Source organism: Hylaeus volcanicus, chromosome 2, assembly GCF_026283585.1.
Source record: "Hylaeus volcanicus isolate JK05 chromosome 2, UHH_iyHylVolc1.0_haploid, whole genome shotgun sequence".
In the NCBI taxonomy this organism is placed as follows: domain Eukaryota; kingdom Metazoa; phylum Arthropoda; class Insecta; order Hymenoptera; family Colletidae; genus Hylaeus; species Hylaeus volcanicus.
Genome location: NC_071977.1, coordinates 7,575,467 through 7,601,893, shown reverse-complemented (window position 1 = coordinate 7,601,893; position 26,427 = coordinate 7,575,467). Strand labels below are relative to the sequence as shown.

At 45.8% G+C, this 26,427-nt stretch overlaps 1 protein-coding gene across 3 annotated transcripts in view; it reads right to left on the bottom strand.

Annotated features, from left to right (window-relative positions):
- LOC128872607 (homeotic protein Sex combs reduced) overlaps positions 1-26,427 on the bottom strand; it is a 253,243-nt gene that overhangs the window by 198,037 nt on the left and 28,779 nt on the right. For all 3 annotated transcript variants that reach the window (XM_054115474.1, XM_054115473.1, XM_054115472.1), the window contains exon 2: positions 24,625-24,902. In XM_054115474.1, the coding sequence (XP_053971449.1) occupies positions 24,625-24,902 (278 nt within the window). The remainder of the gene's footprint in view (positions 1-24,624; positions 24,903-26,427) is intronic.

Below are 26,427 nucleotides of genomic sequence, written 5' to 3'. Positions count from 1 at the left end.
AGCTCCTTTTATTTGAGCACGCGATGTCGATGTACCTTGCGTTTCCAGGTTACTTGGTCATCCCGAGCGTACGATGTTTACCTGAAATCATTTCGAAACCGAGGTTAGACGTGCAGGAGCGTCGTGCATCCGGTGTCTGATTAAACGAACGCGTGAAACGCTATGTAAACTGATTCCCTTGAAAGAATTTGAGATTCTGAGATTGTAACCTACACCAGCCTGTTGGCGGTAGCTTGTTCTTGTGCTGCGAACAGGGAGGAAGTTAAATGTTCTATGTTGGTGAAGGATGGGTACCTAGGTAATCTTCTTAAGTCTGTGTACAAATATTTTCTATTTAAGCGTAAGCAACAGAAGAGATCATCCGAAAGGACAAATTGTCAGAGTGGAGGTGGTGTTTAGTTGTTCTTTATGTTTCAAAGAATAGGACCTTTGCAATCTGTCAAAATATTTGTCGGAATCACTCGGTTTGGAGACTTTGAAACTGATAGGACACCGATAGCCTTCCAGGATTCTCCGAACTATGCACCGGAGCTGTTAATCCCCTTTAAATCCTCGCCACCCGTTTGCTAATCGGGATTAACCCGAAATAAGGCGGGTTGTGTTTCGGACCGCGCGTCAAACCTGAAGTTGTGTTTATGCCCAGGCATCCTGATAACTTTGTTCATAAACCTAACTTTAATTAAATGAAACTATATTTCCTTTTTTAACATTGGAAATGTAACTGATGTACTGATTTGTTTTTTAAGCGAGAACATTTCACGAAGTTCTTCTAGTCCAAGTATTTAAACGACAATATATATCTTTAATTAAGTGAAAGTTCGTTTTTTAACATTGAGAATGTAAATGATATAATAACATTTCACGAAGTATTTCTAGTCCAAGTACTTAAGTGTCAGTGTATTTGTTGCTCGGGGGAGAAATAAATTGAGCGATACGAGTCGGAGATTACTCTTTAACAAGCTGTCCAAAATTTGTCGGAAACCTTAATCCTTGGGAAGCCGTCTGTAACGATGACATTCGAAACGAATCCTGGCGCGCACTTATTCACGGTCAGGTTGACGTTGATTTGTTCCCTCGAGAAGCCAATAATCTCCCCGCGGGGATCAATAAGCCGACACGGATTGAAAATATGAATTTTAAAGAGTTCCCATGCAACTGAAACTGAATCGAAGAACATGGATTTTAAATTCCACGGTACAAATTCACAAATTAATTTTATATGAAATTATATCTTCCATTATGTTTAATTGGAATATTATTAAATGTTCTAAATGTTAGAACGAGCATTTTATATTTGATTCGATGAATCGTCAAATATATTGTTTAATCAAATATTGGAAATGTATAAAATTTAAGTGTATCTGTAATTTCACAATTCTCAAGGTACTTTCCTCGAATTTTCTAAAAAAAAAAAAAAAAATAAGAAACATCCCCACCTTGAATAATGGCCACGCAGAGGGCGTATTCGTCCTAGAAGTCCATGTAATCCGATAGGTGGAGCGTGGTTGGTGGTTTGCTGGAAGTTTCGGAGGGTTTCCTTCTATCGACCCGGTTTCACCCCCTGATTCGCCATTACTTGCTACGCGCGTCTGCACTCCGATGCCGGCGACGCTATTATCGTCATCCCCCTGTTCAAATAATTTTCGGTATCAGAACTGTTGCTCCGAGGCCGTTGAAACTTTTCTGGCCTCGCTGTTGGACCGCTTGGCGCGACTTCGACTAATGGAACTCGCGCAAAAGGTGATATAATGCTTCGTATAATACTGCCTGGAAACGGCAAGGGACTGATAAGGAAAATGTAACTAGGCAAATTATTGTTTGGCGAGAGTATTAAAGAGAACAAATTATTTTAAGTTGAAGTAGATTAATGCACAAAGATACCGAATAGTGTACAAATTTACGTACCTGAAATACGACTGCTGTTCCAAGTAATTTTTGTATTCTTTACAGCAATATCGGAGTGCTCGCTTTGTACTCGTTCTGTACTCCAAATTAACACCTGAAATAAGAACGTATTAGGACAGTAGTGTATCGTCCTTAAGTGGTGCATTTCGAATAATAAAAACGTTTCGTTTCTTTGCACGTTGAAATTAGCTCGCTTGAAAATACCACGCGGAACATAAATGAAATATAGAGTACCGTGTAAGTGGCGATAAAAGCAGCCGAGTCAGCATCAATCAACCCTTTCACCGTCCAGAGCCCCTCTTCGAACAATCGACATCCACACCCTACCCGTCCTGAAAAATAAACCAATCGTGATACAACTTTTACTTGCTCAGCACACTCCTGGGTAACAGTTTTTACTTTCATCCTGCGAGCCTCCAATTTCCTCCTCTTAATGCGACTCCCCTTTCGACGAATCGTGACTCACCGGTACGAAACTGTTTGGAGCAAAGTGGAGGAAATAGGCCGTTCACAGTTTTAAGCAATTTTTTTATGAATTCAGTACTATTGTTAAAACACGTTTAAATAAAATCACTCGCACAATTTGAAACCGTTAAAAATAATAATTCAACCGCGTAGTCACCGTTTCAAAATCCCCGCGCGTCCAACAAACCCCTCTTCTAATTGAAAACCCAACACGGTTCCCAGATGGTAACTGAAAAATACAACCACCACAAACCAAGCTTCCATCGCGAAATCCCCCTTGAATCCCCATTGTAAGAATAAAAATTTGCGAAAAATTTTGCAAACGACGCTGACCAACCAACACGAGCACAATAAAATCACCATAGATTTGAATAAGGTCCACGTCAACCCCGCGGTCCACGCTCGGTTATATCACGTAGGAGAGGAGCAGATAAGGCCTCGGTGTTGGCCGACCTCCGTAACAACACAAAGAGGAACACCGGCTGCTCCGATGGCTGGACGGGACGTCATGGCTGAACCGACGAATAAACCAATAAACGGCGCAACCATCTGCTCGCCAGCCGGCGTACATCTCTTTCTCCGTTCGTCTCTTTCTCCCCTTGGCCGCGGCACTCTGTCCTCTCCATTCTTCTCCCCCTAGTACCGTCTCTGTCCCTCTCGAGCTGTTCCCGTTCCCCGTGCCCGATCCACGGTTCCCCTCGACGCCACCACCATTTTATGCGATCCTGAAATGAAATCCACGCGAGGGCTCAGCATCCGTGGGGAACTGCCGCGGCTTTTATTCCACGACAATGAGCCGGAGCCACCCATACCAGGGTCCTCCAGGCGGAACCGCGATTTTCGGACCAACGCTCCGAATTTTCAGAGATAACGGTCCCTTCGAACTCCGTGACGCCCTCTGTCAAGGGTTCAGCCCTGGGCTTTTTTTTCCTTCGAGGGATGGGAAAGCGTCGGGGGTGGGAAAAGTGAAAGTAGCGCGGTGTGCGGTATGACGCGCCAACCATTGGGGGGATACCAATGTTCTTGTACAGGATGGAGTCGTGTCCTGGGTAGATTGGATCGTGTATGGTTTAATTTCAATTTTTTCTTGTTCATAGTATTGCGTTGTCCAGAAAGTTGTCCAGAAAGTTTGTGCTAATTTTTGAGAAAAATTCAAATGCATATTTATTGAATTACGTAAGTACCATTTTGATCCACAACCTCTCCATCTTTTAACACGTTGACTGCCAGACAAATATTTTTGAAAGTTTCTACTTGAATTGAATATTATTTGTATTCATTTCCTTTGTTGATCTACTTTTAGAATTATTTTTTTTTAATTCTTCTTGCACCACCTATCAGAAATCGGCAAGGCCTTTCCAGACGAACCAATAGATTTTTTCTAGCATATACTGACGTTTTTCATATTCTATTACGAGGAATGTTATCGTTAAAATTTACGCGATTATTTATAAAATAATAACTAGTCACACAATTATGTGCTCAATTCGAATATTGCTTTGGAGTAAAGCAAGTCAATGAAACATTCGAGATCAAAGATGACGGAGGATTTTCCAGAATTTGGAAGTACGTGGCTCGTAGGGCCTACGGATCGAAGGCCAATCGGCCGCCATTATTCTCTCCCTATTAACTCCAAAGGTCCGCGATACCTGCTCCGAAGGCGAACAACGAAAAAGTTGAACAATAGTACAGCGTGCATCCCTGCTATATTGCCGCAATAAAACTAAGTTGCCGGTGCGTCCATAAAACCGGACGCGGAATTCCGAGAAGATTCTCAACGGCCCGTTAACTTTGCATTTTAACGTAGCGCCCGCTCCGAACGTCTCTAATCGCTCCTCTCCGTCGTTGGTCACCGTTTACAGGAAACGATAAACGCATCACAAGTTATTTAGTTAATACCTATCTAAATAGATGCCTATCTAAACGATTACTAGAATAAGACTCGCGTTTACATCTAACGAGCATTTAATGAATTCCATTACGTCCACGATCTCTTCGGCAAATAAATTTTATAATTTAATGGAAATACACTTTTGAAGCAATGCATAAGAATAATAATCATAGTAACGCGTTTAACTATATTTTTGTGTCGAGCAACCGAACTTGGAAATTACGGAAAACATCTGCAAAATGTAATTGAGGATTATGACTGTTCCTTGCAATTATGAAGGAACGATAATTAATATTATTTTAAGAACCATTCTGGGTTGGAGTCGCGCGTGGTTTTGCGGCGCTACGTATCGGTGTCAGTGGTGGGAATCCACTTGCGCCCATATGGTGAACTATAAAAGACTAACGAGACCTCGTTGCGTCTCCCATGGTCGAATTGCGCCGCGTGACGTCACTTCTCGCGGAAACGCGTTAATTTAGAACTGCGACGTTTTAATTTTTAGATATCAGACGCCGGGAAGTTGCGTGGAAACACTGAATAAATGTCCCAGGAAAATCCTACGTAACCGTTTTAACCATCGCTGATAGTTGAAACATGCAAATAAACCTTTGTTCAAACGATGATTGGAATAATAACGTAATTGGGTTATTCAACACGTTAGAATATAATCAAAAGCGTGTGTGTGTGTGTGTGTTTTTTTTTTTAAAATAGACATTAATGAACTGTTCTGCCTCTATACAGTTGCCACTGCGTTTGTTCATCAGAGGATTTCGGGTTCGTGAAAAAGAAATTCGTTTCGTTTTCTCCTCTGGATTTCGATTACGATAGGAGATCAACGAGCCGTCACGCGAGGTTTTGCACAAACGGATCGTTAACCGTTTTCACGGGAGGAACGGGAGACCGTAGCTTTTCAGCGAATGTAGCGTGGACGGTTAACTTTCGTTGAATCTGCATCGAGTCCACGCTCATTTCCATTTCATCGGAACAAAAACGAGACTGTGATGAGGCGTTACACCGGGAGGCTGAACTTTACAGCCTCGTGCGTCGGAACTTTACAGCCTGCGTTACATTCGAGCACCGAAACAGTTTTCAATTCGTGTCCCTGGCAGAGACGGGCAATATTTTATTCGAACAATAAAAAGGGAATGAAACTGAATTTACAACAGTAAATTCGTGACATTCACCGAGTTGAACAGGTAAATTTTTACTTGTTCGTTGCAGAGTATTTCTACTACTCCAATTTTTATTTTTATTTAACGAGCATCCGAGAGACTCTTCCCTATTTATATTTTTGTTACGTGCTTGTTGTGCTATCGAAATTATGCGATTCATATCAACAATAACATTAATATGCGCTCGTGTTGAGGTGTATTTCGCTTTATCGCAATCTTTCGCACGGGAACTAATTAAACGCGAGGCAGATCGTGAAATATACGTCGCACGAAATGGAAACCATCATTTCTGGTTATGATTAATAATAACGATCATGATATACCACCCCCATATCGATTTGAAAGTGAGATAGATATGAGATCATATATCCTTACTCCAAATATTTAACACATAGAGCACTTAAGATAACTAATTCTTATCGTTCACATTACTAAATTATGTGAATGAAAAAACAGTGATTTAAATTTCATATTATAATTTCCATTTACTATAATTAACCCTTCGTTAGGCATTTCATTTTTACTGCTTCCGTCGGCGACTTGAGTCCATTTCACCAAGACGTATATAATTTTCTACCATCGTATCCACAAGTCCATCGAGATACGGATTTGGATAACGAGAACCAATTTTGCAAAATATCGAAAGCATCCAGAGTGGGAGTAACAATGAACGTATGAATACGAATGGAACTGTTATCTGTCAACACAGTACAGGGGACGAATAAACGCGCTGAAAGATCGTGAGCGATGCTTTTAATGTCGAAAAATCACGGTCTGTGTATTCTTTGACGTGGCGGAGGACAACAACATCGATCACCTGACGCTTTGTCGCGTCATGCCGCTCCTTGTTCATTCAGGTGTCGATGCACCGGCCCTGTCGATATGTTTTAACTAATAACTCGCTTGGGGAACGATTTGCACGGTGTATATTAGCTTTCAGTGTCAATACATTGATCCTGGGATGAAACTGAGACCCAAATCACCGAGAAAAGTAATTAGATGCCAATCGAATTCTCGTCAATTTTCTTTTAGAAAGTTAGGCACGCAATGTGTAATTAAATACGTAAAAGGAGTTTCATTTGCAATGTCATTATATCTGTAACAAGACGAATTGAATTTCATGTGAACTTGAAAAAAGAGTCATTAAGTTGGGATGTGGGCACAAAGGGAATTCTGAGGCAGAATTCTGTCTGAAAATCGAGGATTAATCGAGACGAGTCGAAAATGGCTCATGGGCGGAGGACGCGTTGGCAAGTTTAGAGATCGGAAGGCTAGACGTGGAATGTGGACCGAGTGAGTCCTTGATTGGACTCGTAGCCGGTTTGCCCTCGTGCGCACACGTCCGTTGGATAACGTCGCCTTCCTGGACAGGCCTCGGGACGATTCGTTGAATGGAATCAACGTAGGGCAATAAACTAAATCTAAATCTGATGCGAACGAGTGTGTTGCCTTTTAAATTCTATATTTCTATCGAAGAAATTAATGAAATTTCCCTTTTTAAAGTTTCCAAATAAATGACCTCTGCAGTCCCTTATTCGATCTTTATCTTGGATACAATAAATTGAAAGCGTGACAAGTATTGGCCAACCGAACGGTTTTCGATTCGACCCGCAAAATTGGTCCTGTGGATAACGTTCTATAGCAACGAGAAACGGTCGATCGATCGGTGCAATAATTCTGCGGTCACCTTTTTACCGCTTACGAAACGAACCGAACCGAAACCGAACTGTGCCGTGCCGGTGAACAGCGTCGAGCAAATCGATCGGCGTCCCGCCAGATTCCGAGATGCTGAAAGAATCTGATTGAATTCGCCAATGTTGGCGCCACTGGGCTACTTCTTCATCCATTCAAAACAGAATTGTAACGACCAGTAGAATCCCAATCGTTATAAAGCAAAATGTAATCCACGATTGTGATTACAAGGTATTCAGAGATTGAAATTAATATCGAATGACAGCCGCTGAAAATAGGCTATTGCAAACGCATACTCACTGGGATAAAAAGCGTCCATCGGACTGGAATATTTTGGAACGATGAAACGTTGCTAGACAATAAAATTCCCACCACCTCTTGGCTCCTTGCATAGGAGACGACAGCAATGGATCCCCGACGAGTCTGCGCTCTGGGGGTTGAAAACACATGCATTAATATCGACGCACATACCGTAACCCCAAAGGGGATCATTATTTCAACGACTTACAAAGTGCAACTTACGTGGTGAGTCCAAAGAATTCTGAAGGAAATCGTAGCTGCACTCGATGCTTTTCGAACTAGGGGTTCGAAGGACCTAAATCCTTGACGACAATTTGCAGGTTCCTCGTCCTCAATTCTCACTTTTTATTTTCACTTCGTACCAGACGTTACGAAAAACTGTTCTACCGAGCAAAAACGCTTCTTTCTTGACATCCATTTTGCGTCTGAATAACCACACAAGTATGGTAGACACCCCATTGTCACACGCTGTCATACTTTGCTACACCCTTGGAATCTCGATAGTTTATCACTGAGTATGGTTTCTTGATTATTATCGAGGTAGGAGTCACAAATCACAGATTTCCAGTGCTCTTGGGTTCGATAACAACGTATGAAGGAGAGATCAACGCGACGCGACGTTTGCCGAGGTTCACCGTGTCACGCACAAGCGCCATGAGACGAGGGATCTCCGAGGCTGCGCGATGGGAGAGGAGAGCACGGCCGAATCGACGCTGGGCGTCGCCATCGCGGGGTTGAAACGGCTGGAATCGAGTGGGGTGGCGATACTTTGGGGGCTGTGGAGGGGGCAGGTAGACGCTGAAACCGGAGCAGGCTGTGGCGTCCGATCGGCTCCACGGAGACCTGCAGACTGTTCGGAGGCCCGACCGCGTCCCTTCTCGGGCCAGGAACAGTCATTATCATAAATTGTCTTCGGTGACAGTTATTTCCACCACTCTTCGACCAACTCTACCGAAATAATATTAGTCTGCCGCGAAAGTTCTGTCCCGCACAGTGGGCACACAGAGATATTCAATTTTTAACTGCTCCTTGTGTTCATTCATACGTTGATCCGAGCGTTATCTAACTCAGGCCTAACCATAAAATCGATTTGTTGCATTTTGTTCTGCCATATCGAATCCGCCACTTTCGATTTTTAAATTTCAAGTTCAGACTTGGAACCAACGACCCCAAAAACTCCTATGTACTACATTTCATACAAATCGAATTACTTTTTGCATTATGGTCCGCCATTTTGAGTTTCTAAATACTGCGTTCAGATTTGAAATCAGCGACCTCAAAAACCTTTATATACCAAGTTTCATCGAAACCATTCGAAATGTTTCTGATAAGGCAATTTTTAGATACCTACGCGATAAATTTCTGCCATTTGCTCTAAAACTGTCCTAACGTTCTTGCTCCAAAATGTCCGCCCGGAAAGTATTAACCTGGATGCATACTCAATTAATGCGTTACCTTTCTAAGCGCATGCACGATAGTCCTTCCATTTGGGTGGTTTATTCTCCCCAATTATGCAGATTTGATCTGAATCTAAGCCAGTTCAAATCTAACCCAGATAATCGGCGCCAGTCTTCCAACAGTCTGTACCTCGGACAGAATTTCTAGCATGAATTTTTTAGAGGCAGTAGGATTGCTATTTTTAGTCCGACAAGGAATGGATGGACGGAACTTAAACAGTAATTTAATGCATTGACTGGTAGCGCGAGATTTCAACTGGTCTCGTTATGGTCTGTCTCTTATCGATGATGCATTAGAAACGTTGATGAACGGCGGATGTCTAGGTACAACTGTGACTGGAGTCTCTTTGCTCTGTTTTTGAAATCACTTTTCAGCTCGATACTAGAAAGCGATACCGTGATTTGAACGGCGTATTTAATGCAAAGGAAACTAGGTTCTCGTAGAGCGTTAGTAACAATAAGATAAACGCGGTAAGTGGTCGTGCTGGAACTGAAAATTGCACCCGATCAAGTTTTATTGCGAGGTCATCCGCGTGTTGATCAATGCCAGCGCAAAGATTGCGGCACCCCAGGCCTATTTATATTCCGCATTCCTTATGGCAGTATCTCGTTTGTGATATTGACCATGACCTTGAGCCTGTCGACGTATTCGGATAGACAGCCTCCGAAGACTGCCTAGTCACGAGCCGTAGTCATTGATCACGGTCGCGAGATGTTCCGTTGCGATAACCAACCTGGGTTATCTGCCAGCCTGTTCGACCACTGTCGATTCGAGCCTTTCGCTTGCTTATGCTATTCTATATTACAAATTACAACGGTAACTAGCATGTGTTTCTTTTCTATAAGGACAACAACGTTTACAAATGTGAAGACTTCAACGATTATCAGTGAAAGTTATCATTTCGGCTGTAGGTAAATAGTACTGATAGATAATAGTTCATTTATCGATTGTTAGTACAAGAGAAATCTTCATAGGCGACTCGAACGGTTAGTACAGAAGAAATCTTTATTGTCGATTGGTAATATCGAAGATATCTTCATTTTCGACTGTTGGAGCAACAGAAATCTTTATTGTCGACTGTGTTCAAGAAGACACCTAACGAACAGAGGTACCACTTTTAGCGTACAGCTGTGATAGTGGATAGTTCTTACTACCGAATGGTTTTTGAGACTGATAGGTTTGTAGACAAGTTCTCTACGGTTCCTACTATTTATGGATTCCGTGGTTGGGGTGAATACGGTTCCATCATTCGCCGTGTTACGCTCAGAGTGCGCTGCAGAGTTTCTTCGCACTGTTGGTATTTCAGATCGTACGACAAGACCTCCAATTTGGTCTATCCTCGTCGGTTAATATATCAAAAATATTATCTACGTTTCGTTCGTTAAAAATTCGAATACTTGACACCAGATGGACAATTCGAGAAGAAGAGGACGAACCAATTATAGACCACGCCCAATAACCTCAATTACTCGTTCCCAATTCTTTATTCGTATTAGCGTTATAAATAGATGAAAAAATAATAATTTCAAAGTCTTATGGCATCTTTTCCTGTAACGAAAAGGTCAGTATTGTATTTTATATCATGTTTTTACATAATAATTTTGGGCATGCGTGTAATACTTCTACGCCAATGTGGCAAGTCCAGGTGATCGTAGGTCACGCGTGGCCGACTCCACCCTTCGAGTGGTAGGCTTAACCAGAAAGGCCCTCCTCTCGTCACCATCAACCCCTACTTCCGCTTGACATAATTTGATTCATGATGGCTGTACGACGACCAAGACGCCATCTTATAGCAAGCCACAGAAATCGTTGAAAGACTCTATCGCTTGGTACTGTAGAACTTAAACAAAATTAGATCTATTATCGGCCTAGCGAGCTGTTCTTGCAGAACCTGTTCCCCTCGATTCCTAGATGGCAGAATTTCTCCTTCCGCGGAGACTAACTTTTTGCTATCGCAAAGGAAAGACAATCTTTCCATGAATACTGTAGAGATGAACACTGCGCCTCTATGTGCTCCAAATTATATGTTTTACCTCTCAAATATACAATTATCATTTCCGATTTATTATATATTACATTTTTAGGCATGATAGGAATAATCCATTTTTTATTTCGATAAATTAATATATTCAGGTTATCGCTTCCGATTCTACTATACTGTCAATTTCGTAACATGGGTGCCACGAGTTAGACTACTTCATCTCTACCACTTTGCCATACATATTTTTAAAGTTTCATGGAGCGATGTTGGTATCGTACATCTCACGGTTACGCAATCTCATAACGACGCTCGTCGACCTAAACACGCGCACGTGTCACATCACGTTTTCAGTCATCCTGACACCCACGGGTTGCGCCGGCTGAAGTCTTACCTTCGCGCTCCCATGAGGCCAGTATTCTAGAACATGTAACTGACACTGGTCAGAAGAGAAGCACAGTCTCTTCCTCATTGAAACTGACGCTGACTGAATCCGCACAACACGTGAAACGTTCGTGTTCCTCGAGCTCCCTGTACAATTCAACCGTGGAAACATTTTTATACGAAAAATGGGACCTCGGTGTCGCACGCAAAACGAACGAATAACTTGGTGAATTCTAATATCTGCGGGTCGGTAGTTGAAACGTTACGAACATAAATTTATTGCGAAAATTCCCCGATTTTGTTCAAACCCCATCCTGACATAGTTCCTTTGGAGACGGTCGCATGCAAACTGAAAGCCAACGAGCCTAAAAAATGAAAATCGGTCATTCGAGAGACGTGTTCTCCCACAGTTTCTCAACGGAACGAGGCGTTTCGATTCGTTGCCAAGATTCCGGCGTCTCTGGAAGTCGGTGACAAGAAACGCCACGGACAAGGTGACAGGTTTCGTCGAGACGCGACAGCCAGAGGAACCCAGACCACGACAATGGGAACCGGCGTTGACACTTCGATAACTCGTGAATCAATATAGCGGGGGTTTCTTAGAAAAATGACGATAGAATGGACGCAGTTGTTTGCGGCTCGGTCGCCCCCGCGTCCCACCGCCCTTCGCGTTCCGAAGCTGCTGCCAAATCTCAGCCCGTCACCGGCTCGCGTGATTGATATCTACTTCGCTTCCTCCTTCCTTTTATCCACACCATTCCCACCGCGGATGAGAGAAAACTGCACCGTTCGCGCTTTTGTTTCAAGGCAGCCTGTCTCGCACCAGCTGAGGATCCTTTGGACTTCGGGGAGGAAACCTCTTTCTTTGCTAGAAGAATCCTCTGGGTCATATTTGGTGTTAGATAGACCGTTACATTTTTAAAAAGAGTCATTTTTATGGATTAGGCATAACCCTGACCCTTCTCTAGTGAAACGTGGGAGTTGGGATTTGGACTACAAGGAAGTTTGAAGATTCATGTAAATTCCAACACTTAAGTCTAATAATGTTTTCGAAACAGTATTTGATCCAGTTACTGACAATTACGATACTCATCGCGTAACGGCGAGACCTTCAGCTAGTCGTTGCAAGCAAAAAGCGTCGACCACACAGCGCCGAGCTGGAACTCACCACCACACTCGCAACCCTCTAGCAACAGCATCGCCGTCGACGGGCGATGGAGTACGAACCGAGTTCTGCGGCCGTCACGTCGGAGTGACGAGTGCCCCCCTCGTCCCCCGACGCCCACGCAGCCCATCCGGCGGGCCAACAACCCAACGTCACCCAGCGCCACCTACAACCACCCACCAGAGGGCCCTCCAGGTTCTCCGGAACCGCGGTGCGCGCCCCCCTTTCGCTCTTTGCTTCTCTTCTCTCCTCCGCGTCTCCTCTTCGTTCCTTCAGCCACGGCCGACTAGTAGTCGAGGAATTCGAGTTGCTATAAATCTCCCTTGACGGGCGCGATGCCAGGACGTCGGCGGGGAGGAGGAGGAGACGTGGGTTGCGGAGGGCTACGAGCAACGAGTAACGGGCGGGGTGGCAGCCCAGGATGCTGGGATGGGGAGGTGAAAAGGAAGGGAACGCGCTTCAGCCACACCAGGAATTGTAATAGTTTTGCTCGCAGGGTTAACGCAGTCTGCGGGAGAACCACCCCGCGAGAATAGAAAGAACTCGAAGGCTGATCCAAACCCCCGTTTTTCCAACCCCCGGTCTGTCGCGAGAATCGTCAGCCTTTGTCGACAGCTGTCGACCTGGCTACACGGTTGGACCCTCCCACGTAACCACGATTTTTCTGCGAGAATCCTCGAACGAATCTTCCAGGTCTAATTGATCCGGAGCGTTTTGCTATTCACGATTTACTGTACATTCGTACCGTGTATCGAAACAAGGACGAAAACATTTCCATGATCTGGTTACCGAGAGCTACGAGAGTTGGACGAGAGTTTTTTGCGAGTGCTACTCGGCGAGAAAGATGTGTTTTAAGTGGTTTCTTCGAGAACTTCGAACAACTCTTTGCAAACGCAACGGAGAACTGGTTCGCTCTGGCTGCTCCATTAACAGTGAATCCTATTTGCACATGACCTTTTAGAACCGTTGGGCCGTGTCTTAAGCGGCTCCTTTTTAATACGGATTGAACTCTAATTATTCCTTAAGCGTCGCGACCGGATAACACCCTGCCGAACCTTTTTAAGTCCTTCCAGTGAAAATGTGTGGATTTCACAACCTTGTAGGCGATCCGATCACACCTACCAACTTATTCCAAATGCACTTTAGAAACGTATCGAAGCTTCGCGGATAGTTATTGCTCGAAGAAGGTTAACTACCCTTCGTAATGTTCCGCTGTTAGGGGTGAAAAGCGAGGAGATTACAAATGGACGAGACTGAAAGTAGACATCCTTCGAGGGGAGAGTGTCTAGAAGTTTCCAGGTGTCGACCGCGTCGTCGTTGCACGTCAGCCAACGGGGCAGGTCGCGAGTTCATCAAGTAAGTTGAATTGAAGAAGAACTTGTTTCCTTAGCCCGCGATTCAAGATCCAGATAAGGCGGCCCTGATTCGACTACCGTGCAGCGACTATCTCCTAATGACCCGTGCCGGTGAATTGCGGGCACCTTTAATTTACCGATGTTACGTCGATAAAGCTGCCATTTACCGATGGAGATTTAAATTCTCGCTGAGTCTAATTCTTCCCTCTCCGCGGTCTGGCACCGGTGAATGGAGTCGGGGGATTGGTGGAAAGTTTAGGGGTATGCGAATCTATGCCTCCATTCGTTGACTCGTATCTTGCATTTTCTGGGTCGATCGTTGGATTTTTGGGGATCTTAGCCGGAGTATAATAAAGTAGACATCGATGTGCTTTGCTTTGCTTTATTTTGCTGCGGAAACGGGTGCTGCCATTGTTTCGCCATTAGGCCAGTAAATATGCGAAAGGGTTTCTAAGAAGCTTCCCAATCGGTGCTTCTGATTTATGGCCGGAACCCTTTTGCTCAAAATTTGCGACAAGGCCATGCAAATGCATCCGGAGCAATAATCGTACAAAGGAGGATGTCCTTTGCAATTGCCTCGCGTGCCTCGACCCTTTGGAAGGCTGACAGTTCTTCATCCGATGGAAATCGGCTCGACTCGTTGAAAGCATCCCTAATAGATCCAAGGTTCCAGCAAAAATTGAAAGCATCTAGAGGCTTTGAACATTTTTCAATATATTCAATATATTTCTATGCAAAATTAAAAGTAGACTAAAAATTAAATTCAGAGATTAACAATATTCAACCCTTCTTCGCCCCTAATAAAAAGTGTTTACGCTTTAATTGGTCCATATAAGCAAAAATCAGTTGGAGAGTGATCAGATCGATAGATCGAAACGGGAATGTGGCGAAACGCTGTAAATCGGATCCGCAGCGGGACCGTTATGCGAGCCGATGCCACGGAACGGTACTTTTCTCCAAAACAGAGTGTCGGGGTTGTACGACCGCGCTTCGAGAGCATAAATCAATTAAATTATAAATTACTATACAGAAGTTGAGCAAAACGACCACCTGTTGAGGACAGGACGAGGAAGGTAGGACGAATGGGAAGGGTGCGGGGTGAGGGTAGCTATCTCGTAAATTCTCTGCTCCTACCTCGCTGTATCCATGTGTAGAAGTGTTTACTCCTTACTTCCTCTCTTCTTTCATCGTGATCTCCTAGAAAGTTATTTACGAGCCCTCGATTGTTGCCCCTCGTGTTACGAGCAGGATGTTAATTAGGCTGCTGCGTTCAACCCTTGATTTTACTCGGACACATCGAGTCCCGGCGCGACGAACCATTTTTTCCTTTTGTTACCTGGCGATAAAATCTGGTAGTGTGTTACTTTCCCTGTCATCAAGTAGAACGGTAATGATTCGAAAGGAATAGACTCGCCAACGACTACATTCCTCTCGAAAATTCTATATTCCAAAAATATCGCAAGAGGCAAATCCTCCTCTCAGCAATTCGCAGTTTTCGAGGGGATCGTTTATGTTTAAGCTTTGACGCGGATTTTGTAGATAAGCGTATAATTGGGAATGCGAAGAAAGTAGTAGGTAGGGACATTGAGAGCTGCCAGGGATGATTAATTCTCGCCTGGAAAGCGCCCAGACCCTTTGGAACTCGGTTGTAGCCCCTCTTCCACCCTGTCTTCTCCACCCCCGTTCCGTCGTCCGACCCACCCCTCTGGCAGCCCCGTTCCACTCAACCCTCTGAGCCGCTCTTACCACCGACAGACTTTCTCGTTTCGTTTGTTCTCCGGCCGTGTCATTCGTTATTACATCGTAGAAACTCGCGGATATTTGGAATTCCGAGTGACGTCTAAAGGCCGCCGTTGCTTTAACCGGTAACCCGACTTCTTACCGCCGCGGTCTCTTTGTCTGCTCCCACTTTTTCCCTCTATCGCCGTTATTGTCGCTCGTACTACCATTTCTTGCGGATATCTTGCACCGACTTGCCATTTTGGGGCACGAGTGGGAGAGGCTGAATGTTTAATTTCTACATACATGAATAGTAGAACAAAACTGGCCCGTTGTCATACACCACTGAAAGATTTATAACTAAGGGAGTCGCGGAACAATTTATTTTTTCAGTTTTGTAATTTTATTCTACGAGTATCGATAACTTAGATAAGGTGAGTGACTTCTCGACCATTCCAAACGCTTCTGACACTTATAACGCGTTTCGGAATATCAAATCAGAGGCAGAGCGCGTCGAAATCGCCGCTGAGGTCCCCCGGCGAGGGGTACGAAGCGGATCCGCGTCGCGGAGGCCTGCCATCCGTCTCTGGGCAGAACGGATCGCGACGGTCAGGCGTTCCGGTTTTCCCAAGCGGCGTTGAATTTTTCCCCAGGTCCGGTGCGTCGACGAGACCGCACGAATCCAGGAACAAGACGGGGCAGGTTTCTCTCGGTGGTTTGCGAGCAGAAGCGGGTCCGCGCGTCTCGCGGGGAGTGCTCGCGATATCGCTGCTATTTGCATAAGGCTATCGTCTTTCCTTTGTTGCGAGCTCGCCTCCCACGTACGTGGCGAGGCTGTCACTCAGCTCTCGGGGCCTCTCTCCTCGGCCTTCACTCACATCAGCCGCGGATCAGGGGCTCCTCTCTATCTTACCTCGCCGTTTCTCTTCCTCCTCACCGTACCCTCTCTGTTCCGCCCGACGGCCCTCCTCGTCCCTTCGATTTCAAACCTCCCTACAGAACAGACCGTACACCCTGTCTTCGCTACCTTGCCTGCATTCCTGCATACAATTACACGGGGCTGCGCTTATGCATTTCGTGCGTAACGCTGCCTGACTTTCGACGCGAAACCTGGAGAATTCCGGCCCGCTCGATCCCGAGTCCAACGCTTTTTCGAAAGTTTCGCCTGAAAAGATCGAGGCTCTACGTTCCCCAGCTCTCCGCGATCCTACCACGTTTGGAATGTTTCGTGCTCCGATCAATTTGCTCGCAATCAAAGAGATGCACCGAATATTCAACGTTTCCGATGAAAGCAACCAGTGGTCAAGACGTCGTCGCGTATGTCGATGGCTATCGCGGTTCCACGCCAAATTGGGTAACTCGGTCAAACGTTGCAGCCCCCGTGGACATTTGCATAGAAATTGAAGTCGCGCGAAGAGCATCGATCGCGGCTGCGAAATATGGTAATCTCGCGCTATGCCGCCGCTGCCATCGATGACTTTGGGAAACGTGCTCGGCAAATTGAATTACACTCGGCAGGAGGACGTCACGGAGCTTCGTTCATTTTCGAGCCACAGTCGTTGGAGCTTGCATCTTAAAGGCGCCGCGTTACGCTCTTTGCCGCACGGAGGAACATTCCTTTGCACCTTCGGAACGTGCACGGTGCCTGGAGAAACCGACAATTGGTTTTAGGGTGTTCGAAAATCAATTTTCTTAAACGTTCCCAAGCTATAGACAGTCCTCTGGCAAACCACGGCTCGACGAAATCAATCACCATCCTGCGAATCGATAGCGATCCTTGACGCCGAGGCGGACGACTATCGGCGTTAAGGAAAGATAGAGGATACGTTTTAGGGGTTTTGAAAATCGATTTTCTTTAATATTCCCAAGCTATAGACAGTCCTCTGGCAAACCGCGGCTCGACGGAATCAATCACCATCCTGCGTATCGATAGCGATTGACGCCGAGGCGGAAGGCACTCGACGGTAAGGAACGATAGAAAGTACGTTTTCGCCGTCGAATTTTTTCGCGAGCGCGCGTATGATCGGAGGCCACGATACCCGGGCGTCAAGACAAGAATCTCGACGTTATGGTCCGACAGCCGATCAAAACGTTTGGCCGAACCGCGGCGCGCAAAACGCGCAAAACAAGATTGGTCTGGAGGAGGGAGCGGGTGTTCCCCGTAGCGCGCGATACTCCACGGGCGAAGCTGTTTCGTCTTTCGTGGTCACGGATGCCGGGTGTCCGTCCGTTCGTCGGTGGCTGGTCGCTTGGCCTGGCCGGGGATGGAATGGAATGGACTCGGCGGAATGGGACGAGGACGGAGGCCGCATTAATAAAACATTAAGGTTTTGTAGACGATGTATCGATGTAGTGTTTATATTATCTTCTTTGATGTCGACATGTGAATTGGACAGATTTGTTATTCAGACTCCGTACATAAAAGTGGTGAAGTCTTGCTCCGCTCCGTTTGTGGACAGGGGCGACTCGGCTCGGGCTCGCCACGACTACGACGAACGGTCCACGACGACTCGCCACGGACGGGCAAACGGTACGAACAAACGCAACGCGGACGGACAGACGGACGGATGGACGGCCTGCTTCCAAGTCTCTTCTGGTTCCTGGCGTCGCCTGTCACTCAACCGATCGACCGCTGAAGGAAGGGAGAAAGAGCCAGCGGGGAACGGAGCGGCCTCCTTCGCGAGCTTTCTGCCGTTCGCCGCGGAAAAACTGACACACCGCCGGCCGCGTTAGAAGTTTGCCAAACGCGGCGTCCTATCGTTAATGGCTTTCCAGAGACACCGGTCAACTTTCTGGAAAGGGTCAGTTTTTCCACCTGAAACGGGAAACGCGATTCGAGCGTTACCTTTGGCTGGACGGTTCGCTCGGCATGATGTCTTGCGCAACGTAAGCGGCGTTAGGCGGGGCCTTTCAAAGATCGAGAAAGGATTGCCTTGTTTACTGTAACGAGCAATGTTTATGGGAATCTATGGAGAAGAATATTCCAGCGTCGTGGGTGTACTGGTTGGATTCGTTCGTTGAATCGCGTGTCATAAATGGTAACTATCGATTCGTGATTTCAGAGTTGGAGGATCGAGAAACGATTGCCATGTTTATTGTATGCTGTAAGAAGCAATATTTCTGGGAACGTGTGGAAAAGAATATTCTAGCGTCGTGGGTGTGCTGGTTGAATTCATTCTGTAGACATTTCGCGAGGATAAATGTAAAGGCCAGGGAAAACCAAACACCGGTTTGTGGCAATAATTCTTACCGATTTTTCTTATTCACTGCCTTAGTTTTCAAACGTGAGAAAAATAAGACAATCACGGGACAAAACCAACGCATCCCGATCAGGCAACGTCATAAAGACACACCTCGACAACAGCCAGGACAATAAAACTTTTTCGGACTCGTGGAGTTTAGCGGACACGGTCAGTCCTAGCCTCGACACCTAAGCGAAGTAGTCAACTGCGATTTTTGTACGCCTTATCACCTTCGCTCAACCTGACTACAATTCGTAGACTTGAGTCACGTGTCATAAATGAAAACTATCGATTCGTGATTTCAGAGTTAGAGCAGAGTAGGGTATGTTCTAGCTTGATACGATATTTAATTCGAAACCCCAGGATCGCTGTCCTGTCTGTTTCAAATAAACACCAAGCATTCCCCCAGCTTCAGCTCTCCACGTGCGACGACTGCGTCTCCACTTTATTCTCGAGGAACGCGCGCGGTATCGATACTCGTCCCTCGATGTCGAGAGCTCTCCCGCCGTGTCCCCTCCTCTGAACTCGGCACCGTGATCCCGAACCTTGACTCTTCATTAATCACCCCGCGGTATCAATGACTGACTGAGTGACTGACGCCAGCCGAGAGGTATTATATACCTAAGACGATCGCGCGAAACTGCTCGCTAGTTAGCTCGAGTTTTCCTGTCGAAGGTTTCGCTAGTTCTCGAGAACGCTGACGAAAATTCTCTTGAATAGGAAAAGCACGTATTCTTAGTTGAAAGAATCGATAATTTACCCCTCAGGGGCTGTAGCTACGTCTGATTGTACCTACAGTACGGGCTTAGCGATCCCGAGGTACCCGAGCTATAGGGGACCATTATAAAATAAAGAGACAACTCAAACAATTGATAATTCGCCCCAATGGACATGCAAAAGAATGTAATCCAAGAAGCTGAGCATTGCTGTAAAACAATGCAAGGCGATTCGTAGCAAGCAAAGACCAATAGGTGCAAAACAGATTACATACCCTTATAAAATAAAGAAACAAAGACAAACAGTCGATAATTCGACGGCGCCGGGAGTTGGTTCACCGTTCGTTCCGTGCAGTATATCGTTACAATCTGGAGAACGAAAGTCACGGTCGTCGAGGCGCAACTCCAGCTAGAGAGAGTCGGAGACGACCGATCGAATCTGCACGGTCATCGTCGGTAGCATGGCGAACCTCTGGGAAGTGCAGCGATGGAGCGAGAGGGACATGCTCGCGGGGATCGTGACTTGCGAGAGGGCCTTGTCTTCTCTTGTCTCCTTGTTACACGACTCCTGTCGGTTTCGGTAGTTTTCGAGGGTGTGAGGCTCCTTTATCACGCACGACCCCCCGCTGTTGTCACGCGATCTTATCGACCCTGCTCGAGCGGATCCTCGTCGATTCCGGCTGCTCGCGAGCTTCGCGATCCTCGATCTGGAATATCGACTCGATTCGTTTCCCTTCGAGTGCAAAGGGTTAAAAATAAGGTTCGTTATTTTTCACTCTCCAAGCTCATTTACCGAAACGTTCAAGAAATCACCCGCAACAAAGCCGCGAACGCGATAATTCTCAACGAGTGTTCGATGCCTAGAAACACGAGTCGTTCTAATCTAATTAAGAGGGGCAATTATTCCGCGCTGGTTGCAGCTCGTTATCTAGGCGATGTCCGTCTGAGAAACTATTACGCGGTAAAATCTATAATCAAACTTGCACTATTATCGATAATTATGGATAGTGCTCGACCGATTGAAATTAAGACTCGACAGCGTGGAACGTGGCCAATTAAAGAACGATCAAACCGAGCTGAGAAGAAACCGCGCGCGACTGATAACCTCTAGCCGGGCATCGCTCGATCTTTCGACTCCGGGTGTTATCACGCCGGCCTGGTATTTCAACACCGGGAGTCCAACCGTAAATATAACAATTATCGATTTACGAGCCGGCGGCAATTAACACGATTTTTATGCGTCGCTACTCGCCGCCTCGTTGTGTTATTCCGTCGATTAACGAGCAATTCATAAACCGTTATCGTCGAAGGAAAGACGGTTGCTCTATCGCCGCTGGTATCTCGTAATATGCGCAACAATTCGTTGCAATTCGACCGAGTGTTTCTCTTCCACGCGATATTCCGCGAACAAATTATACTGCCTGTCCGAGGAACTCGTTATTCGTGATTATTGCAGGCCAAGTTTCCTCGTAAATAATTATTTCATTTTTCGACCGCGGGGGGGTTAGATGAAATTGTTTTTAACCCTTTCCCCCTGAACCTAGCTCGTAGCAAAATGTGCATCGAGGGACACGTTTACGACAGGAATTCCTCATCGAAGAGAACAGCCGAGTGCAAAGGGTTAACTTTCGATGCGAGAGGTCTCTGTTTCTAAAGACCCAGTTTTTCACTTTGTTTGTACTTACTTCAACGTTACGTCGTTGGAAATTTCTAATTTCAACGATGAACGATTCTTTGGAGGGAGAGTTGCCCAATGGAGTTGCCCCACAGGTGTCGCAAGGAAATGATGCATCAGCCGTATGTTTCTGTACGTCATACCATTTAATAATTACAATTTAAATTATATAATTATACGACCTTACGCGTACGGTGCTCTAGGTTACGTAGATGTAATAAGTAGGTATTTTAGTTAGACTATTACGTATATTACATGGAATGAAGTAACATTTGAGTCTGACGCTACACGAACGTAATACTTGAGCTTAATTTAAAGTGGAGAACGCATCCTTCGCACCTGACGAGTAATATAGCTTCCGTTTACGTTTTAACCCCGTTTCTTTCGTCCTCGAACGATGCAGTCGACTCGGTAAACGAAGGAGAAGAACGCGATCTTCCGCGAAAACCCGAAGACCCAAGTTCCTTGACGACGGATTCTTTCCCTTATAGAGCACGAAAAACCGAACTCTGTATTCATAGGTACGGAACGTGTTGTACGACACGCGGCGTGAACAACGAAAAAAAATAATAATAATAATAATAATAATAACGAAACAAATAAAATACAATATTAACACTGGACCAAGTCATTAGCAACAGGCTCACTCTCAATAGAATAATAGCGATAATATCAATAATTTCAATAATCATCGTAATAATATTAATAATAATAATTATAATCCTCACTATTGTTTTATTTAAATATCCCTATAGGGTACCAGGCGATAACGAAAGAATTCCCAACGTTGAATTTGCCTTCGACGTGTCGACTAACTCCACCTCCTAATTTACGTCTGGAATATCACATAAAGAAATAATCGCGTACAGCGAGGCCCGTCTCTTCCCTTATCGGCAGTAAAATTGAAAAAAGAATTCGTGTAATCGTTTCGTTCGTTAACGCCTCGTACGATAATAACGTCATTCGATATCGTGTATCATATATTCAATAGCTATGTACAATTCAACATTAGCCTACTCTTACATCTCTCTTCCCGTCTTGTTCGCTTTCACCTCTTTCTCTCTCCCTTTCTCTCTCTCACACACACACACGCTAAATCTCGATAATATACTTTAGATCCCTGTATTCTTCCGAATTTGCTTCGCGTATTGCGCAGTTCACGACACCTTACTAAGCACGGAGCGAACGCTAGCTGCTCTCCTTCAATTAGGTTCTCGTATCGCGCGATATAACCAATTAAACGCGCGCGTGCACACTACCTAAATTCATTTACACACCTGCCGCTTCGTTCGATTAGGTCGCCGAGGGATCCTCCAATTCCCCCTCCCCTTCCTCCTACTCGTGACAGCTGCCCCCTATTTTTTCGCTCGTATCGCGCGTTGCGATGCGCAGCCGCGACCAAACTTTCTTCGCAGAGCATCGACGTTCCGCGAGTTTTCTAGGGCTCCCCAAGAGGAAGCCACGCTCTTTTCGGAAAGTTTGGAATACGATAGTAAATATCTTAACCCATTCCACTCCAGATTTTCAGACTTCGGTGTAGTTCTGTCGAGTCTGACCCGACATAGGACAGCAAAGGGTTAAATTGAAGAAATATTTGCAGATATCGAACTCGAATTTATGTCGATCCGCAACGAAACGCGTTGCTCTAGCGAAGTCGCATGCGCGATATCCCGAAAACTATCGCTCGTTTCGTTGAGCCGAAGCGTGGGTAGAGTATCGAGAAAATAATAACCAATTCCACTTCGGTCGTCCCCATTTTCCCAATTCCCAGAAGCTGGTTCGACCAAACGAAACGAACGATTTGCATACATGGACTGTTCGGAAACAACGCCGCGGTCGGGTGCCTCGGGGGAACGTGGATTACACGATTATATTTACAGAGAGCCGGCTGATTCCTCAGCTGCCCACCGTTTCCTTCTAAAAACGTCTTCGCAAGAATTCCGTCCATTACACGTATCCGTAACTCGACCCTGTCGCGCGAAGAAGTACAGAATGAAAAACGCTACATGTCGAGAAGAAAAAATGAAGAAGAGGAACGAAGAGTTGCCGCGTGAAATCGGTATACGTTTCTTCGTCGTAGTGTACCTTTATAGGCTCGGGGTAAAGTGACACATATACATTCCCGATTAATTTGGCTTAATGCGTTACGATGCGACGAACGAGCGTTCGCGGCTTGCCGCCATCGTCATCGACCGTTTTCTTACTCTCTAGAAAATACTACGCGCTTCGTCGGCTGTGAGTGGTTTCGGAGTTTCCTACGAGAATTCGCGGGCCTTCGATCCTAACGGACGTTCAAAGATTCAGCAGCCTCTATCGAAAAACGGCAGAGAATAGGTCGAGTATTAATAGGCACCTTACGTACTACGAAGTAGAGACTTTAACGTGCACATAGAAACTACGCTTCCCCGAGGGTGGCTGAGTCGATCGCGAGGTGAAGCCACCCCCGGTGAACACGCTCTGAGAGACAGATCGAACGAGCGAAAGAAGAGGAAGTGGAAGAAGAAACAAGGAATAAGTACATCATCGCATCGTCTGTTCAATTTTTCGTTGGTTTTTCGGGAGTTGGGGATGGTACGTGGGGATGGTATTTTTCTGGGGAGAGGGTGGTGGGGAGTGATTCAGAGATGCGAAACAGTGCGCAGCCAGGCAAGACAATTAATTAATTAGTCGTTCAATTAATTAATCACTTAGACCGCTAATTTCTACGCCTTAAACTACTGATTCGATTTTATCTCACCCGCTGAGGTGGCCTCTCGTCCGCGTTCAACACCGTTATTCGTAATCTAGTCGCGGCGAGAGCCCCTCGGAGCGCGTCCAGTCCATTTAATCGGGCGCACGGCGTGCTTGCAGACAATTTTTGGCTTCCCTTCAACTTCGAGTAGTTCTACAACGTACACGGACCGATGCTGACGGATCACGGAACGTCGCAGCGCTTGGAAACAATGGTCGTTCTATTGAGCCAGTTAAATCTTCGTTAAAAAGTGATTCACTTTCGAGATCGATAACACCGAGGAAAGGACCGCAAGAATCTCCATCATGCTTTCCATCTTAGAAAAACAGGTATTCCAAAAGAAAAGGGTCTGGGTTCGGTGGAAGCAACAAGACTACTCGAAAAATGTCTCAAAACGCGAACGCGTCGTTTCACGGATCTCGGATGGCAAAAAGTTCGAACCCTTTCATCCCGAGCGACGTACTCCTGAACCGGAGGGCAAAAAGAAAAATGAAGGCAAGCAGAGGGACGTACAGATTCCGTTTGACGAGTGACAATCCGTCGAGGCATCGGTGGCCTGTGTCGGAGACCCCGTTGGGTCTCACCACGTGTCCTACTGGAAGTGAAGTGTTTCAGCTCGGCGGGTCACGCGTGACATCGGTGACCCAGCCGCGCCGAAAGCGGAAAAAAGCCTTTTAGAAGTTCTGCTCGCCGTACATCCCGGGGAACCGGACAGCGTGTGCTCCGAGCTCGGCGGGCGAGAACTCGTCCTATGTGGCCAAGTGAGCGAACTGGCCTGGGTGAGGCGCGAACTGGTAAGGGTGGCCGTACGGCGACATGTGATACGGTACAATGTTCATGCTCGCCATCTTGTGCTCCTTTTTCCACTTCATCCGCCGATTCTGGAACCAGATCTTTATCTGACGTTCCGTCAGGCAAAGGGCGTGGGCGATCTCTATGCGACGCCGCCTCGTCAGGTAGCGGTTGAAGTGGAACTCCTTCTCCAGCTCCAGGGTCTGATACCTGGTGTACGACGTCCTCTGTCGCTTCGTCTCGCCGTTCGCGTTCACCGTGCCTGAAAATCAAGGTACTACGTTAGATAACAGAACGTGGACCAGGGCGGCTTTTACAATGGATGCCTCCCATCCAAGGGTTAGGTCTGGGTTAGGTTTTTGTTTTTTTTGTATCTACCAGCAATTCGAGATGGTTTCTTAGCATTCTATTGCCACGAATGTTAATCTTAGATTCACTTCGAAGATGTAGCCCGATTGTCATTTTCTTGACACTTCGAGTTCCAAAGAAATTAAACTAAAGGATGCGCAGGAGCCAGAGCCAAACTCCGAGTTGACTTCAGCAACAGCAGCGAAAAAAGTAGGAATCTGTGGGACAAGGACAGAGAGGGCGATACAACAATTGCAGGAGAGACGAGGACACAGCGATTAGGCTAGCATGAAGTTTTTCCAGGATATTGAAGCAAAGAAGCAATATCTTCTAATAATTCTGGTTTTAATATATTCGTTACACTTTGGCGGATGCGACTGCAAGGCCTGATTTTGCAATTTCGACCTTAAAATTTTATAAACATTAAAAGTACGTTTGCTACCTTCATTTTATTGTTTATAAAGTTTTAAGTCCGAAATTGCAAAATCAGGCCTTGCAGTCGCATCCGCCAAAGTGTAACGAATATATTAAAACCAGAATTATTAGAAAATATTGCTTCTTTGCTTCAATATCCTTGACAAAAATCATGCTAGTCTAATCGCTGTGTCCTCGTCTCTTCTGCAATTGTTGTATTGCCCTCTCTGTCCTTGTCCCGGAGTTTCCTACTTTTTCCGCGACTGTCGCTGAAGTTATTTCGGAGTTTGGCTCTGGCTTCTGCACACCCTTAAAGAAACGTTATTGCTGGCTGATTTTCTGCTTCAAACCTAGCGGTAACTGAGCATCACCTCTCGAGAGTCTCGAGTACAAAGGGTTAATGAAAGGCCAGAGTGCCCTATCGACTGGGCTCGTTTCTTGGGGGTACCGGTGACTATGATGACCACTGACGGCAACAGTCGTATCGCACGCAACTGGCTGCTCAAGGCTGTTTACCCTGCCGAGACTCACGCCCAGCACGACTCCTACTTTTACGCTGCACTAATAGGGGCCATAAACTCAACGATTTATGGTTAGAGTCGCGCGTAGAGTAGTAATGATAGTCGTATTACAGGCCGCGCTGCCATTCAACACGACCACGTCTGCACCAGGGTGTATAACACTTTACAATTATCGTTCAAATAGTCGTCAACCCGAGTTATATAACTCATCCCGCGATAAATCGTTACGCCTGTGGCTTCTACAGTATGCCTCTTTGTAAACGCGTCGGTTTACGCGCGTGGACACGGAGATACATCGGTGGGGTTGCTAAACGAGTTTATAGGATCTAATCCCTTGAGCGACTTTTAGCGTCAAGTTGAATTCAACCCCTCGATATAAGCCATGGGAAGTCTCCGTGAGCTTTGCTCTGAATTTTATTGTTATTTGAATGGTACACCAGTGCTAATCTTAGCCTTATGGATTGGTCACGTTAACCCTTTAAGTAGCAAGGAGCGATATATCGC